At 39.6% G+C, this 19,486-nt stretch overlaps 1 protein-coding gene and 1 long non-coding RNA gene across 6 annotated transcripts in view; one reads left to right on the top strand and one right to left on the bottom strand.

Annotated features, from left to right (window-relative positions):
* CHST8 (carbohydrate sulfotransferase 8) overlaps window positions 1–8,309 on the top strand; it is a 183,790-nt gene extending 175,481 nt beyond the window's left edge. For 3 of the 4 annotated variants that reach the window (XM_053987240.1, XM_053987239.1, XM_053987238.1), the window contains 2 exons: window positions 4,482–4,519; window positions 6,893–8,309. In XM_053987240.1, the coding sequence (XP_053843215.1) occupies window positions 4,482–4,519; window positions 6,893–8,044 (1,190 nt within the window). In that variant the 3' untranslated portion in view covers window positions 8,045–8,309. The remainder of the gene's footprint in view (window positions 1–4,481; window positions 4,520–6,892) is intronic. The other variant, XM_053987241.1, reaches the window with a different exon arrangement.
* The window catches only part of LOC128812693 (uncharacterized), a 41,825-nt gene that overhangs the window by 7,502 nt on the left and 14,837 nt on the right, over window positions 1–19,486 (bottom strand). The window contains exon 4 of one of the 2 annotated variants that reach the window (XR_008438792.1): window positions 18,018–18,146. The exons of the other annotated variant lie outside the window; for it this stretch is intronic. This is a non-coding gene — a long non-coding RNA (uncharacterized LOC128812693). The remainder of the gene's footprint in view (window positions 1–18,017; window positions 18,147–19,486) is intronic. 2 annotated transcript variants of the gene reach the window in all.

Raw genomic sequence — 19,486 nt, 5'->3', positions numbered from 1 at the left:
GCATTGCATGCTGCCTGTGGGATGGAGGAGCCCCAGATCTGACCCCCACAGTTTCAGCTAGATCCAGTGCCTGCATCTCTGAAGCTGGCTCGGACAGAAAAGCACAAGAACAAAGGGAAGTAATGGTGTGTTAGCACAGTACTAGCACAGGAGAGGGGAAAAGGAGGCTCTCTTTTTGGGAAGTGTTCTACTTCACCACAACAACTGCTTAAGAATAAGCCGTCCGTCAGAGTTCAAAATTCCTCAAATAATATTTAAACTATCAGAAATTGTCTGCTTGACAATGGTAGGATTTAAACAAAAAGCCCAGAATTCAGGACAAATGTGTTACCTGAGTTACAAAGGAACTCACACATGAAAGAAAGCTCAAAGAGACTAAAAAACCCCAACCCTCAGCAGCTTGGAAAACTTCTTATGTCTTCCAAAAGTAAGGGGAAAAAAAGAAGCACTTTACTCAAAGAGCCATGATTTATTACTTAGAGCTCCAAAGGCCTGGTTTGGAGACTGCCCCAGAAACATTCCATCATTTCCCCCAGGCAAAGGCAATCACCACCAAACCTGCCTGGCAAGGCTGCACGTGTATCATTTCCCCCAAGCACTCACAGGCAGAGTTTGCCATGTGTGGGAAGTGACACCACCCACTTCAGCCTCACTGGGGACTCCGAGGGATCAGATTATTTAGATTCACTGCACAGGTTGGCTTCTTTCCTGATGTACAATTTCAAATGTGCTGCTGCTTTGCTAAGCCTTCTTTACCTGGCCTCATTAATTCCATCTCTATTAAAATGAGATGTTGTGTGTAGCTTAGATGGAACTTTTGAAGGCATTTTTACAAATCAAAATGTAAGTTTATGTTAGAAAAAGGATTTATAGCACATAGTTAAAACAGACACACATATAAAGTCTGTTCTAATTAGGCCTTAATTTTTGTAGAAAATGCTTTTATTTTAGAGGTTTCTTTATTTTAACAGTATTCCAGGTGTGTATACTAAATCTATATTTTATATAGATGTAAAACCAAATAATTTATTATGGTAGCAGTCTTTAACTAAATTTCTTTACTGAATAATTTAATTCAAAGAGGCAAACAAGTGGACACGAGTAAGGATCAGATATGGGCAGGTCTTTTATACTGTACAAGCTGAATTAAGTTTAAATTTTTTTAAAAAAAGGAAAAAAACTGTCTTGATTTTCTGACCAGTATTTTTGTGAAAATCTTCTTCCAGCTATTTTTTTTCATGTTTATCAAAAATTAATCATTTATCAGAAATTAATCATTCTGCAATCAAATACACATTGCTGTCTCTGAGAAAGGACCTAAGACTGGGGTGTATTTGGATAGGATACTTGACACAGATGTTCCTGAAATGCCAAAACATCCATTCCAGAGTAAATTTCACAAATCTGTTTGGATGAAGCAAACAAGAGCACTCCGTGCACAGAAGCCCTGTAAGGGATGAGTTGCAGATGCAGACTTGAAGTTATCATTTTTATTAAAAAATACTTCAGCTGTAGTTGAGTCTCAAACCAGAGCAAAACACCAGAGGCAAACCAAAATTAGGTCTTGAAGCAGAGACAGAGGAGAAGGCAGAATGGTAAAACTATACAGTATTACCCAAGGAAGATGAAAGACAATTTATTGTTTTGCTAGTAGCATTTGGAAAAGAAAATAAAGAACAGCTCACAGTGGGTCTCACTGTGTGGTAGGACTGGATAAAACACAGGCCAGGCTCAAGCCTGGAAAATCGTGGTCCCACAAGTGGAAGAGAAAAGAGCACCATGAAAAACAACACAAACAATCTGTAATTAGAGAATGAGTCTGTCTCTGCTATTCCCTCTGTGTTTGGGCACCGGTGAGATGTTGGCCATCATCACATCTGGCACCTAAGAGTTATTGATCACTGCCTTCAACTGCATGTACCAGACACCAGTGGTTTATTTATGACCAAAAATATTACCCTTCTGGCAATAACGTCAAAGACCTGGTAAGAAATATGGATAGCAAAGGTGTAGCATAACAATAAATTGAGATTTTGATTAGTATAATAGATCTGTGCAATATAACTTCCCTGACTTCACTGCACTTAAGAGGTTTTTATCATGTAGATTTAAATCTAAAGTGACAGACTGTATCATGAGAAAGAAACTAAAAGAAGCCAAATTTAGATGTCACAAATTCAGAAAACATCAAAGAAATTGGCAAGTGCTTCACCAAACATTTATATTAAGCAGGAATTCTTGTTCTGATTACATCTTAAAGCCAGTAAACAAATAACCATCTTTTAAAATGGTTACTCATCTCCTCCCAGCATTTATTTTTCATTTTTCAAAGCAAAGCATATCAGTACAAAATATTAATCTCTCAAATCAGTTGTCTTTTTGAAACACTACGATGAAAACACAATCATAATTAACCACAAAATATTTAGGTCTCATACCTGCTCTCTGCACTTTTGTGGGATTTTATTAATAGTTATTAGTGGCATCAAATTTAAGAAGTAATTACACCAAGTATGTGGGTACAAGGTACCAGAGCTTGCTTTAAGTCAGAACAAATGGTCACAACTGAAGAAAACTAACCCTAAGTTACATTATCATTTGGACATAACAAATTATCAGTATTTGTAACTGATTCTGTCTAAAGTACTTCCCCAGTTTTTTGATAAGTGACCAAAAGTCTTTCCTCGCCTATTTAAGTTTTCAACTGCAAAAAGCTCAAAATACTTTTGGAAAGGGAACACATCTTTCCCATCTTATAAGTAACTACTCCAAGTAGCTGTACTAATGATGCCTTAGAGCAAAGGCCAAGCAGCTCAACACCTTAAAATCAGCCCCTTAGGGTTAGCAAAAAAGAAGCAGATACATTTACTGATAAATACAACATTTTCATGGTATAAACAGATCACCCATGCTTTAGTATTAGTTGTTTCAAAGTGCTGGTGGTCAGGTTTTGCTGGGTTTTCTGGACAGCAGGTTCCTGCCCTGCCTTGCTCTGTAATACGTTACACAGCAGTAGAATAAATGTAGAATAAATGTGGTTTTTAACTGATCACATCAGGAACTGGACAACAGCTCAGGAGCATCTCCTAAAGCCTGGTACAGCAGAATCAGCCTCAGGTCTCCAGAACCCGCACAGGAATGCTACAGACAAGCTGTATTTCTGTTTAATAGACACCTTCTGACTTTAATTTGCAGCTAAACATTTCTGAGAAGCAGCTAGGGGAAGTCTTAAGACTCCTTCTGTAAGGTGCCTAGAACTTATTTCTGATGAAGTAAAACCAATAGGCACAGAATCACAATATCCCACACAACCTTGAGTCCATTGCTAACAAATGGCAGAAGTGGAGTTAAAGCTCAAACATAAGCTAAAAGCATCATGAACACTCTTAGGGGAGCTCTCAGAGCACAGAAATAATTAGACTAAATAATTTTATTTAGACTCTACTACGAATATCAGTTTGTAGATCTGATTTCAAAAATAAAGCGTGACTGATCGTCTAGGCTGGGCTTGCTACCTTCACTGCAGCAAGTCACAATGTGAACTATCATGCAAGGTGTATCTGAGAGCTTTCCTGGTACTATGGAAATCAGCCTGGTGGGACTGACTGAGCTTTCACTTAATGCTGTGCAAGACTTTTAGCTGTAATTGTCCTTGTCCACAAGGCTGTGGATTCATCATGCAGACTTATTAAACTGAAGTCTTCAAGCAACGTCGACAGTGATGACAACAGTTCTACCAGTTGAAAAGCCTCAAACAAATGTCATAATTCAGTAATGGTTCCATTGTCCATTTCTGTATTATTAAGTTATACCTAACAAAGGTTATAGTCATGAAAGAAACCTGCACATCAGCTACAGCTGCCATCTCAGGTTTTCACATCTTTATTATTCTGTTTGCAGGTAAATATCACTGTAGAAGTCAGAAGATTAGAGAAAATATGATTCTGTGTTGTTTGCCTCTCCAAAAGTGTGCAAATATTACCTCACTTACACGTTACTCCCCTGCATGTTGCCTTCACAGCAGAGTACTCCATGCAAGTACTGTGATTAATTACTGCCCTATCAAAGGTTTCAGGGTACAAGCCACACAGGTTGGGGTAAATACACAAAGGACAGCCTTTTTTTGTTTTTGTTTTAGATCTCTAACCTGGAATCACAACCTTCAGCTGATTCTTGTTCTGCTGCTGGCCTTTTAACGGAGGTTAAGCAATCACTTTTGTTCCACTTCTGTTCATCTCAGTTTCCCCGTTTGTAAAAGGGTGAAAGTCATAGAGTCTTTCACTCCATTTCACAACTTTCATGACATCTATACATAAAGAGGCCTTTCAAGGATTATTGTTGCTATGAAATATACATTAATTATGATTCACCATTGGTCTATTTGTCATTGCATTAACAACACTGGCTGTATCAGTCTAGAAGAGAAGAAACTAATGTGTTTTTATTTCTAAATAATTACTTTACTTTCTTTGTTTGTTTAGGGATAAAATATAACATGGGATTCCAGCAACCAAAAAAAGTAAGTTTTCAAAAGTACATAAAGAAAATTGTACCCATATTCTGAGTATGGAATACAGATAGAGATGACTCAGATAAGGCCACTACGCTGGAGATGAAGCACTGAAAAGGAAAGATGCATCAAAAACTTAACCATGAAAATGCAAATTTTCATCTTAAAATAGGAATTCGATAAGCTATGCAACTTCAGTTTTATGAGATTTTTTCCTAGAATGGATATTGCTAAAAGATACTGTAAACTTTGCATATATTAATATTCTGTATGAAATCACACTGATCAAATGAAGGCCTTGAGAGGCACTTAAAAACAGGCTAAAGAAAAATTCTGGTGACATTCCCCCATCTAGTGGCAGTCAGGCTGCGCGGGGCTGCCTCTAGCCCACAGAAAAGGGACAGGAGCAAACTGTGCAAAGGAGCAGCCGTGCCCAGCCGTGCCCAGCCGTGCCCAGCCGTGCCCAGCTGTGCCCAGCCGTGCCATCGCCTGCCCAGGCAGTGACAGGCATTGACAGCTCCTCTGCAGCCCAGCCCGGCCTTCTGCACCAAGGGTTACACTGACAGATGACATTCAAGTTGCCCAAAAACTCCAGGGTCATCATCGGCGTCATTAAAGGTCCGGAATTCTGGGCAGCCTGAATTTGATAACCTTTAAATATCAGCCATGTCATGAGTAAATAGGATTGAATTACAGCCAGTCTTGTAAAGGGTAATGTTTAGAAATACATCTGGTATTTAGGGAGACAAACACGTTTCTGACTACAGAAGCAACCTCTGAAGGTGAGAGTAGAGTGCATCACTCCCAACAACCGAATAGTGTTTTGCATGACAAATTTTCAGTTGGTTTCCCAGTCTGCACACCACCTTCACTACCAGAGCATCCAATTTGAATTCTGCAAGTGTCCTAAAACCTGTGTTTAATACTGATTTGTTGTGTTCAAGTTTTTTATTGTAATTATAAATATAAGCAAGTCACCTACAAAATACAATTCGATTTTTTTGGTTTTTTGTCACCAATGTTTTTTGTAATAAATCCTGAATCTTTTCTGGGACTTTTTTATTCTCTGACCTTTAACAAGAATGTTACAAGATAAAACCTCCATGACAGAACAAGTTTGTCACCTATTGCATTGCTTTTTTTTCAGACAACAAAGACTTATAAAATTGATTCAAATTTAATCTTAAAGAGCACCCTGAAATAGCACGACCCTTCTAATCCCCAGTTGTACACCTTAAAATTCACACAGTATCTTATTTTAAAGCCAGTTCTAAATACTATTGGGGAAACACTGAAAATCAGAAATTTAAATTTAAAATTGTAAGTCCTCTAACTAAATATTTTGGGTCAGCAATAAACATTCTGCAACTACATATGCTCCTCTGCTGAAATACTCCACGGGAGTTCATATGCTACACTGATCCAGGTGACCTCAAAATGGGGATGACACATAGCTAAACTGTGACCAGAACATAATTTTAATCTTAGAGGCATAGACAGGATTTAATTCAGCTACTTTGAAAAGCAGGAAGTAATGGAGCACACCTGGGCTGTATGCAGGAAGTATTAACAGAGAGATCCCCCAGTGAAAAAGAGCAAGTCCCAGAAAGCCTTTCCCGTAGACCTGCTTTACTTACTCGGGTTTTGGGACCTGATCCCAGCCACAGCTTCATTCCCACCTCCCACTGCTTCTCATTCAGCCTCCATTGCTCTGCTTCCAGGCTCACCTCACTCCAGCCTCCCTTTGGGGTCTCCTTCATGCTGCTCTCACCAAACCCACTTCTTGTGAGCCAAACCTCTGCATTTTCACTGACATCCTTCCTGTTTCCCTCTGCCCACACTTACATCTCACTCCACCTTGCAAACTCCACAAACCTCCCTCCCTTCCCTGTTGGGCTTCACTCTGTGCCAATCTGTCCTCACTGCAAAGATAAATTACTGATGTGGGGGTGGTGGTGGGAAACACACAACCCAAACAAGCAAACCCTTCAGTTTGTGTGACAACAGGGGCAGTCTGGACTAAGTAAGCAAGTCCTCAGAATAGTCAGATACCTCTTTGTAGAAATTTCAACAACATCTAAGACAAAAGTATCTGTCAAGGTCTGAGTACACCACCTAAAATACAGATAAATCCAAATAAGAACTAGAATTTACTGGAAACTTAGATCAGGTTCATCTCTGCCTTTCAGTTTCATGTAAGCACAGAACAAGGGGACAAGAGAAGAGCCCGTACCACAGTGCAGTGCTGAGGGCTCATGACAGCACGTGTTGTTGTACAGTTCTAAAAGTTACCTAAGATCCACGTGAAGTGGTGCAAGCTGCAAGTAGTGACAATCTCTCATTTATTTATCTCTCTAATATCTTTAATCTGTTTTTCCTCAGCAGGATTGTGTTCCCAGCAATAACCAGGATAGAAGATTAAGAAAAAATACTGCAGACAGAGCAGCAACAGTTAAGCAGAGCAATTCATTAGAGCCATCTGAAAGTGTGCCCACCAAGCTTCAAAGCACTGACAGAAGGCAAAGCAGCATCATGTTTGCCATGAAAGATCAACAGAAAGGTGAAGAAATTAATTCCATCAAGCTCCATAAACGCAGGAGGAGGTTTATAATTAAAAAGAGCCCAATTCTGATTTCCATGAACAGCTCCATTCTCAACCTGCCCACACTTAAATCTGAGGATAGAAACAACAGCAAGTGGAAAAATCTCTATCAGATCCAAGGAGAAAGGAAGCGGATTATGAGGGAAACTTGTTCAAAATACAAGAGTAATAACAGAAGAATCATCACTCCTTATCACGTGTCTAGAATATTTGTAGAAGACAAATACAGAGTTTTGTACTGTGAAGTCCCAAAAGCTGGCTGCTCCAACTGGAAGCGGGTGCTCATGGTGCTGAACGGGCTGGCCTCCTCCACAAAGGACATCCAGCACAACACCGTGCACTACGGAAACTACTTGAAACGGCTGGATGGGTTTGACCACAAGGGAATTTATCACAGGCTCAGCACTTACACCAAAATGCTATTTATTCGTGAGCCCTTTGAAAAGCTGGTATCTGCATTTCGGGACAAGTTTGAACATCCAAACAACTACTACCACCCGGTCTTTGGAAAAGCCATCATTTCCAGATACCGTGTCAATGCCACCAAAGAAGCACTGAGGACAGGCTCTGGAGTCAAGTTTAAAGAGTTCATTCAGTATCTTCTGGATGTACATAGGCCAGTGGGTATGGATATCCACTGGGATCATGTCAATAGGCTTTGCAGCCCATGTTTAATAGATTACGACTTCGTTGGGAAATTTGAAAGTATGGAAGAAGATGCAAACTTTTTCTTGCACTTAATCGGTGCTCCACAAAATTTAACTTTCCCCAAGTTTAAAGATCGTCACTCCAATGAAGAAAGAACTACCACTAAAATTACACAACAGTATTTTGCACAGCTTTCTCCTTCTCAACGACAGCAAAGCTATGACTTTTACTATATGGATTACTTGATGTTCAACTACTCAAAACCTTTTGAAGATCTATATTGATTTGAGAGCCTGGATATTTCCACAGTCGCATCAGTTGAATTGTGTGACAAATCCAGGTGGCATCTGTTTATATATACTTACCTGTTAGCAAACAATTGGTTGAAGAGCAGGGAAAAACGCAAATCAGAATATAAACAGATGTTTACACCTTCACCTTAATTGCCTCCTTTTTCAAATCATATTTTTTTCTATAATTTCTCCACATGAAATGTATGTACATATATGTATAATATGTCAGGGCCCCCAAATAAAGCACAGAATTTTCCAGGCTGGTGTGGCCTGTGTTTGCACTTGGGGGACAGTGTGTTTGAAATGAGGGGAGCACAGCTGGCAATTCTGAAGTGCAGCCAGTATTTCAAGCTCTTTACTGTTCAGAAAATCAGTCTTTAAGTGATGGAGTAGCAAGAAGGAAAATACACTGAGCAATATTTACAGTTTGTTGAAATGTGCAAGGCATGAAGCCATACACAGGCCCCATATGTTTGAAGGTGGATGTTGATCACTGATTCCTGATATTCTTAAGTTTGTCAGGGAGAAAAAGTCTAATCAAACTTACACTGTACATAAACACACTGGTGAAAACAACTAATACTTACTGACCATGTGAGAGCAGTATTAAACCAGATGTTGCAATTCAGAGCGAGGATGTGTTCTCCCCTTTCAATATTTCCCTTATGGCATATTCATCTGCAAAAAGATAAAATGCAGGCGAACATTTGCATCTTTATAAGTGTTATTAAAATTCTTTTAATCCTTTGCATTAACATAAATCTCTGGTTTAATCTTCATAGTCACCAGGAATATCAAATCTTTCCATCATAATAACAAGCAAGAATAAATGCCATTTCCTACCCAACAGGGTAATTCTTTTCATTGCTGCAAACAATTTGCACTTGCTTATTTTAGTAACAATTATATCTGACTTAACATGCAAAAAATATTCCAGGTGTTTTAGTTCAATTTCTGAGCTTAAGAGGACTTTCTCATCTCTACCAGAGTATCTTGTGAGAATAAAATACTTGACATTCCACCAGTTACTGTCTCTAATCACAGCATATTCTGATTTGGAAGTGACCCACAAGAATTCTTAAGCCAAACTCTCAAATGAATGGCTCATACAGGAATCAAACCCCCAACCTTGGCATTATCAGCACCATGCTATAACCAACTGAGCCAGGCTCAGCTTTGTCAATTTTCACTCAAAATCTGTATACAGAACCCTTGTGTACATGTCATTTATCCACTTGACATGATATTTAAACTGGCCATACTGGAACAAGGATCAAACTCCATCACAATGCCAAGCCTGGACTCCCCAGTAACTTCTAGAGTTTGTATTTCACAGCCACGTTCCACCACAATTGGCACAGTACAAATCCAAACACCTAAGAAACAATGCTTGTTCTAATCTGTTTCCAGGTTCAGATCCTCATATGGATAGTCTCATGCATCACCAGAATTGGCATTAGAGTTTCCCCAGAAACATCCAATATTTTTTTTGGGTTTTAAATATTTTAATAGGGAAAAAATGGTTTCAAAATACCTTGTAGTAAAAGCTTCACTGACAAATACTTTACATATCAAGTCTGACATCACATTTTCCATTTATGTTCAGAGAAAAATTGGTTGCATTAGAAAAGTAATGTGGAGCTTGCACTGTTCCATGAAACCAGGTACCCTTCCCTGCCTGCCCATGCTCCTGCCTTTCAAGCACTGCCTTGCTGCTGCAGCAGCCCCCCACCCATCTCACTTTTCCACACACCCAAAGATTGTTGGTCTGCTCACATGACTGCAGAACAGCCTTTGTACTCAAAGCAATGCTCATGCTAGTCCAGCTGGGATCAGCAGTAGCAGGCTGGGGTTTGTCAGCTCACAGTGCCCAGACAACAGCAGGCACAGGCAACAGCCTCAGCCAGCAGGTCACAGACAGCAGCATCCAGGGGAAAACAAGGCACAGGGATCACTTCCTAGTGCAGATGGAGCAGATTCTGACAGTGGTGGGAATTCCTGGAGGGTGGATTGGGTGTGAGGAGTCATAGCCATGACCACCACTAGGAATTTAAGTGTAGCCATCCTTAGCATTTAATGGTATTTAGTGCTCTGAGAGGTGATGGTGCTCTGATTGATGAACCCGATGGTCTGTAGCTACAGTCACCAACACCAGGAGAGGACATGCTGGATATTGTAGCCCTCTTGGACTTTTTCAGGGTCTGACCCTGCCAGCAGGTCAGGTGCCAGAGCTCGGTGTGCTGCACTTCCACTGGGAGAAGAATCTCAGTTCACCTTGCAGCACAGGGAACACGCAGAGTCATGGGTCAGCTCTCTGAGGCTCCCAGGACAAAGCTGGGCATCATCTGCACTCACACCTCTGCTAGCCTGAGAGTGCTTTAAGGGTAAGATTGAGGGACTTAACCCTTCAGCTGGATTCACATCAGCTGTGAATCCTAACTCTCCTTCTACCTCCTGCCTCTCCCAGTTCCTTTTCAGCTTAATTTACACATCCACATAAATGGATACAGTCATTTACATCTGAAAGGCTTGGTACATTCCCAGATCAGCAAGTGCTCACTGTATGAGTGAAAAAAACCTCAGCAATACCAGCAAAAAATTGCACTTCTGATTGCATTGAACGTGTACTTTACATACCACTACCCCCTCCATAACTATTTTAATTAATTTACAGTAAAGATAACAACAGGGAAGTTACATTTTTAATGGCAAATGAAGGTGAAGACTTTGACAGGGTTTATTTTGTCTGGGATAGCAATCACTCTTTAAACAAAAACTGATCAATGATTTGCATGTTTATAACAAGTTGTATATGGCACAGTAGTATCTGGTTTACAGTTTCTCAAGGAAGACAGAAGCGCCCTTCTAATACTCACGGGTATATATATATATATATATATATAATACTGTCCAGTTGCATTAATTTGGCTCTATTACTTTCAGCTCCTATTCCCTGCTGAGTAGTGGACACAAGGTAACAAGTGGTTTTAAAAGAATGTTTGTAAAGTTGTATTTTAAAGCCAGAAGAAATGCAATATCTTGAACAAAAAAAAAAAAAAAAATCCAAGGCAGCAGGCAAGTAAACTAATATTTTCATGTCAAGCAAAATTTTTAAGTAAAAAGCAATAATTTTGACTAGATTGTAGTAAGTTTTCAGATTGCTTATTTCCCTTTGGATTATCTTGTCTTTTTTTCCCACACATATAAAATCTTGGCATTTTCATTTCAACGTAATTTAATTTTTCCAGAGGTGTTCATTCTGAATTCATTCCTATATTTTATCCTTCTCCTCATAGAGAAATATTTCATTTCTTATGGAAAGTGGAAATCAGACTGTACAAAAAAAATCCTGTTTTCAAGCAAACAGTCTAGCTCAGAGGTCAGCCAAGGTAAATATAAGACAAAATAATTTTGTCAATCCAATTGGTTTTTAACTTCAGAGGTAAGGACCCAGCTACAGCAGCCAGAGAAGGTGAGGGGTGAAGGCACACAAACAGCAGAACAGAATCTCCCCCCATACTCCTCAAAGTGATCTAAAGCCTATAGCAGAAAAAGAGACTAACACAGACACAAAAACAAATGGTGTAAACTAATTGTGCACTTCATTATCTGCTTTTGCAGATAATGAAACTGAAGACAGCAATGATATTTTAATTAGGGGATAATTTAAGAATTTGATATTGGGATGCTCTGCAAGTGAAATTCATTGAGATCTAAGCAAAGTCATGTTCTTGAGACCTCCATGTACCCAAAAAAATCATCCTTGCAATGTGCACAAATTGAGTGATGGTGATTTACTGGGGGTTTTATGCTTTAAATCCCCCCACTGCACACGTACCTACCACGGCTGACCTCATACCAGAAGTGTCAGTTTATGGGGGCTTATGCCTCCAAAAATAAAGGAATCAAGATATTAAAATGAGTTTTCTTAACTCCTTATGTCCATAACTTTTCAGAATTTCCATGATGGGGTTCCAATGCTTTCTTCCATAACAATCACTAATGTTGGAGCACATCAGACTGCACAATGTCAAGAGAGAATATGAACTGAGGATAGGAGTTCACTTTTTTTTTGCCACAATTTGGACTCAATGATCTCAGAGGTCTTTTCAAACTTAATCGATTCTGCAATTTGGTTTGCTGATTCACAGCTCATCTTATACAATGATTGAAGTAAAGAGTTTTTAACGTTTTTAAATTGAAGGTACTAAATTCTGATGATTCCCTTCCTCCCCTGCCTCATTTGAGCAACTTACTGAGAAGATTCATTCTTTGGATGATCAAAGAGTATCTTTTTTGAGAGAAAGGGATATACAGAGTAAGGGAGAGGTGCACACATGGACTGCATGCACTGCACTGTGCATGAACCAATCCCATTTTTTGCATTACTTTTCCTGTTTGGGCAACGTTATCACTGACAGCATGAGCACACCTATGACAAATCCATGTACAATTATCTGCTTATATACACCCAGATAGAGTACATAGGAAAAAACCCTATGCAAATGGCATTATACATACTCAGGCACCTACAAACTTGCAAATGCATGGAGGGAGATATAATGCCAAAATATTAATTAGAAAATTAGTTCAATGTATATAAAACATCTGCATTGGTTTTACATAGCTGTTTCTAGTGTCTTTATACAACACTACAAATTAATTTGTCAGGCCAACTCGACTGTGAGTTGAGTTCCACATTCCACATTCCCAGGAATGAACAGATAAAAAGGGAACTTTATTTTCTGATGTTTCTCTTAACCATGGTTGCTTTCTTGATACAAGTTGCTGACATTGAGATGAAGGATGTTCTTTTCCTACCCCCAACAAGAAATCACAGAGGTAGCTGGGCATATTTGGAATAGATTGTATAAATCCCAGCCTCACCATTTCAACTTCACTGACTCTGGAACACATCTGCATGCAGCACCAGTTTGTTTTCAGAGCACAACATGAGAGGCAAGGCTGAGCACAACCTGTTTGAGCTGATACTGCTTCAAGGGATGATTGTCAGGTTGGCATTGTTATGTGTGGGAATTTCAAAGCCTCAGCATGCACCTGCACGCTCCTGAATAATGACTTGGGAAGTGTCCCAAGCTTCATATGGCAAGATGCATGTAATTTTTGTCCAAAGACAACAGCTACTTAAGAAGGACCAGCAATTTTCTCAGCTTCTTTCTCTGGAACCTCACAGGCAAGTCTGTAAACAAGCATCTCTAATGTCTTCCAGCATTATACTGCTGTAAAAAATGCACCAGAGTCAAGAACAGGACACTTTTTTCCATTAGCTACGCTAATGACAACTGATACTTACCAGTGGTAAGTCACTTTTTTCCAAAATTTCTCAGAACTATCCATTCAAACAGAGGTGCCCAGAATTAAACATGCAGTAAAGATTCACAATGGATTTGAGTTTTGAGAATGGCAGGCACTCACATTCAATTTAATCTTGGAATATGTTGAAGCATTATCCACAGTGCATCACTTGAGCAGTAAGGGCAAGACAGCCCAGAACTGACACAGGAGAGGAAGACAGACATGACTAAGCCTTGCTCACTGCCATCAAACAATTTCAGTAATATTTTATAAAGCAATTGACTCAGTTAGTTGTGACTCATGCTAGAGAATAAGAATGATTGCTTTACCACAAGTCTAAGAGAAAGACTTCACCTTGTAAAAATATTTTCTGGTCTGGTTTAAGGAAGAACTCCAAATATTTAGTTTAAAATGACATTTTGGGAAGTCCTATGCATACACACACCTTAGTGCACAACTAACTTGCACCTAGCAAGGAGCATATGTACATAACACCTTCTATGTGGATAAATCTTTGAAGAGTCATTTTCCAGGCAGTTTGTGCCACAGTGACTTTTACACAAGTAGACAAATAAGCTTGTTCAAATTCTGCCACCTGTGGCCATTTTTGCCACAAACTTTTTTTTTTTTTTTTTTAACTGAAGACACATTTATCAGAATTGCAGCAGAGGTCAAGTTTTCCATTATGCACCTACTTTGCATGAGACCCAAATTCTGTTTAAATTCAACAATTAAAGCAGTGCTGGCCCTGTGTTTCACATTCAGCTTTATGGGATCTCTATGGGCGATCATTCCTAATAGTGTTCTCTTTTTTTCATGGAACTTAAAATTACACTGTCAAGTTAGGGAAAATGAAAGAGGCTTTCACAATCCAACTTTTCCACAGTTATTCTCCAATCTGGGAATTCTGTCCAGATTTATTTTCACTTAATATAGGAAATTTCCTCTCAACATATCCAAACATAAGCATGTCACGAGCTGCAAAAGGTGTTAAGATTATGTTCAGGCAGAGAGAGCAGCAGCACGGGAAGCAGTGGCCCGAGGCAACTGCACTGAGAGCTTGTCCCAATCCATTAAACACCAGTGGAGGTGGCTTCTTTCTTAAGAAAGGAAAGCTCCAGGCTACAGTTCACCTTCAGATTCATAGATACAGACTAACATACATTATGATCACAAGTAAAAGTTCTTTTATCTTTGTTTTAAGTGTGTATCCAGTCAGTATAACCATGTGCCATGATGGAGCCTCAGAGAAGTCATGTGAAGTCATGCCAGCCCACACACAGATCCCTCACTGAAGTCCACTGGACACAGGTTTAGCTGTCTGTTCTGTAAAATGTCACACAGCTGACCTGTTTCCACAGCATTCATTTACAATACTCCTACACCTAGCAGCAGCCAGGTGTGCTAACACTTAGGGCAGGTAACTGGGAGCTTTGGCCTACAATTTGCCTGGTATCTGACTGGTTTGGGTCTCATCTAGAATTGCTCCACTTATCTTTCCCATCTCTGGTGAGGAGGAAAATGCAGGAATGGTATAATATTTAGTGCTTTACACTGCATTTTATTTACTGATCTCAAATTCATTTAATTCATCTATTGCAAAATATAATGGAAAGGAGTTTTCCTCATCAATGTTACCAGAATATTGTGTTCCTATTAATACTAGGGAAAAAACCAACCAAAACAAAAACCCCAAAACAAACAAAAAAACCAACAACAACAACAAAACCACATATAACCCAAAACCAAAACAAGACAAAAAAACCCCCAACCAACCAAAAGAAAACCAACACCACTACAGCCCAGGTAACCTGCCCAATAAAACAGACAATGTGATAGAGCAAGCAGCTGCAATATTTATATTGTCTCACATTATATTTCTCCACTGAAATCCATAAAGACATGAATCCTGCTCAAGTGACACACTGTGTACTCATCAAGGTGATACTGTCTTTATAAATCAGGCACACAGTGACCATTTCAGGCACTGTGGAAAACACAGCAGACATAATATGAGATGGGCTATGAATCTGACAATTTACCCATGTTTATCCTTGAAAAAAGGGGGTTTGTTTTTATTATCTAAAATAAATCTCAGAACTTCATTAGATCATCCACCAAAATTGAATGTCAGGTTTATATTACAGTCTACAAAGCTCACAGCAGCTGGTAATGATAAAACACATTTTACCTTGGAGCTCTTTCATAGTGAGTTTCAAAATTGACCACTCAGAATAAAAAGCTAAGCCTGCCATACTTGACTAAAACATACAGCTTATGAACACTCCAGAATGAACATGTGCAGAAGTAAAATCAATTTTAGAAAAATTCAGAAGATAAAAGGGTTGATAGTTGATTTATCCCTTGTCTCCCCTATTACAAGGAGCTACTTCTCCCCCACAAATCACTGCTTTAAACAATGAGAAATAAGTAATACCCAGAATTACAATAAAGACTGGCTTCAAACACATTTTTCCACTTTCTACCTTCAGCTCAGAAACCTCTTTCCTTGCAGCTATACCTGACAAGCAAAGTGCTCTGTGGTAACACCTTCCAAAATCCTGAGCTCCCCAGTCCCACTGGCTTTGAAGGCATTGATTTGCCTGTTTCTGCAGTAAAAGGAAGTTCTGACACAGCTATCGGAGTCACTGACTTTGTACCAACCTGGGAGTGTCCAAACCTTAAAAGTATCTGGCTCCTCTTTTCTTGTCTGCAACTCAGATTTTATGTTGTAGCCTTGCAGAATGGTTTCAAACCAAATGAGTTTGTTTCTCAGATATCAAAATCTCCTTTTCCTCTTGAAACCTCTATAAAGGGAGATGGGGCTGGGGAGAAACTACACTGTCTGGTTTTAAATGGCCTGAATCTTCTCAGAATTCTTAAATGCTCCTGCATTTAACACTACCTGCTCTAACACCTACCTTTTGCAGGTTTAGCATGTGGCATAAATGTCAAACAATGCAAAACAGACAGGTCTGCTAGTTTTGAAAATCTAAGTCAGTGTGGATTCACAATCTCCCTGACAGCAACCAAAACTTGCAGATACACTCAGCCTCACTAATCCAAATCTGTGGAAGAAATGCTAATACAAATCCAAGTAGATACATCCACACTTCAGTTCTGCCTTCATTGACTGTTTGATTGGTAATTAAGGCATATATTTGGTTCCAGAGATGTAGAAAAAAACCCCAAATCCCAAAGGAAGCAGTCGAATTTGAGCCCAAGGTTATTAATCATACTGCCTCTAATTGTATATAAAGTATCTTTACTCCCTCAAAAATGTTTTTTTTTAAATATTATGGGATTTAAATATGTCACAATATTCTGGATATCTTGATTAGAGCTGCTTTAATATACTGCCTCCGAATAATTCGTAATTTATTTAACAGAAATGAAGAACTCTTACTAATCATTAAGATTAAGCAGAATTTTTAGCCTGACTAGACTAGCAACAAAAGTTGATAAGGGGATTTTTTTTTTTCTTAAACAGTGCTTTTTACTGTCTTCTTGTAATTAAAGTTTCAACCGAAGTCCCATTAGGCTTATAGTGATTCCCCCTGTGAATCAGACAGACCCTCAAGTCTTCAAGTTTCCAGAGTAAAGTCTCATTGGTGACTAGATTCTGGGAAGGGTTTGACTAAATCCAGTGAAAACTCACTAAGATTAAAAGCCTAAAGAATTTTGCTCCTCATGGACATTTAAAATACTTTCTACATCATTCCCCTGACCTAGCCAGATCACATGTCCTCACAAAGCAACCCACGGGTTCCTTCAGCCTGCCTTCCCCTGCAGTCAGCCCTGTACAGGTGCCAAAGTACAGTAAAGCTCACTATAAATACCCTCAGGATTAGGGCACAAAAATCAGCCCAATAAACATCAGGGAGGACAGAACCTGTGCCAAGAAGAAAGGCAAGGAAGGGGAAGGGGAAGGGGAAGGGGAAGGGGAAGGGGAAGGGGAAGGGGAAGGGGAAGGGGAAGGGGAAGGGGAAGGGGAAGGGGAAGGGGAAGGGGAAGGGGAAGGGGAAGGGGAAGGGGAAGGGGAAGGCTACACAGAATCCCTGAAGAGAGGAAGAACTGGCTTGGGAGAAGTAGTGCAGGATCTGCCCAAGGTAGAACACACCAACTACACACTGCAGCTGGGCCAGGACAGGTCCTGCAGTGAAAGTGCTTTGTAAGTATTCCTCACACCTACAGAAGCTGAAGGAGGGACATTCTTCTTTTTTTTCTGGCTTCCATGCCCCTTACATCTTTGTAGTCCTTCCACAAGTGTCCCAACTTTGGAAAAAGCCACCACATCGCTCCGCTGGCAAGAGCAGTTCCAAATTTCCTTTCCAAACTATGGTAATATGTGTTCTCCAGAGGGCTTCATCCATTTATCACCTTCTGATCCTGGCTGTCACAGTTTCTCTTCTATGTTACCCTTACACTTCCTATAAGAATCCCCCCCTCAGTCTTTCCCCCTTCCCTCAATCAATGTGCCAGATTGTAAGACCCAGGCTTTCAGACTCTTTACTTCATGGTAAAGATATATTATAGAACTGACTGGGCATTGGTCTACCAGACCACCCAAATCAGCTTTCTTCATTCCCTGTTTATTCAGTTTCTCCCCCTTACAGCTTCTCTGTAGCATATCTGTAAATAAGCATACCTTTGCCATCTTCCAAGTCATGCTCACACACCTTGAAGAAGTTCAACGTAAAATCCTGCTTCCTAACACTTGTTTCTCTCCACAAATCCAGAAGATTAGCCCACAGAGTGGGCCAGAAGCGCAGATCTACTGAAATGGATAATCAGAGTAATCAGAGCCTCACACTTGCAGCAGAGACAGAGTCAATCTTGTCTGCCCATCAAGGTCTTCAATAGGGTTAAAGACAGCTGTACAGCCAATCCAGAGTTACGGGTAAGCAGAGCCAGAGGCTTTTCCTTTAAGAAAGGGATCCCCAAATGTAAGCAATGAGTCTTTCTGTTACCTTATTTATGCATAACCGTGCAGTGCATGGCTGCTTTTTTTTTTTAAGCTTTTACCAAATGCACCTCAAAACAACCACAAGCAAAGGATCAAGGACTGCTCTTAAACAAGTATTAAAATAAAAAGGACAGTATACCTTTTACCATACCACAACAATATGAGCTCTTATATTTACCATAAAACAGAAACAAGGTTGTATATGCCATTTGACCAGCTGACGAGTTCACCAATCCCAGTATTGTGTGTTAGCTCTAAAGAACTGAAAAAATAGTGGCATTGTAGCACAGCCAGTCAAAGCAAAGGGAAAGCAAATCAAAGCACCAAATGGAGCAGAGGTAGAAATCCATACATTCCAGCTCTGCATTCAAAGTTACCTTCCTGCTAAGAGAAAGATTTTCCCTTTCATTCCCTTCTGAAGCATTCAATATAGCATAGTGCCAAAGGCAAGATTTCATATTCACTAGAAGAAAAATTCCAATGTTCTAAGGGAAGTCTCATTCAGCTTGTCCCAATACGTTTCTCTGCATCCTACTGCTTGCCTGTGGCCTTAAAGAATAAGGGCTTTTTATTACACAGGTGATCTGGTGGCAGAAAAGTATAAACTATTCATGTAAAACACCTTGCTGCAGTTTGCTCAAGACTTCCATGTTCCAGTTTTGGGGAAGATAAAGTATTTCATTGGAAGAAGAAGAATTTTAATATCTAATTAAGTTCCTTATTCAAAAGCATTTAAGTTATTATACTTTGTGCTGTAGGTACTTAATAGAGCTATTAACCAAGAAAAGAAACTATTATTATTTTTTAAATGCAGCCTGTTCTTTCAGAAATAAGTGAAAGAAAGATGCTGCCATCATTTACAAGTACAATGCCAAGCACAAGAATCTTAAGTAACTCGTGATCACAGAGTACTGAACTGCTTCAAAAATCAAGTTACTACAGCCAGGATGATTTGAATTAGAACTGTTACTGGAGTAAAAAGGTGACCAGTTCTTCAATTAGTTCTTCAAGGATAAAAATTGTCACAATGAAGTTTGTCCAAGATGAAAGGTCTCAAACATATCTGGGGGTGCCAAGGCCATCCCAGCAAGAAACTCTTTGTTGCTCTGTGGCCAGAATACTGCAGAAGTGTTGTGGTTCCCTGCCATGCC

This window comes from Vidua macroura, chromosome 11 (genome assembly GCF_024509145.1).
Source record: "Vidua macroura isolate BioBank_ID:100142 chromosome 11, ASM2450914v1, whole genome shotgun sequence".
Taxonomy (NCBI): Eukaryota; Metazoa; Chordata; class Aves; order Passeriformes; family Viduidae; genus Vidua; species Vidua macroura.
This window is presented reverse-complemented; position numbering and strand designations above follow the sequence as displayed.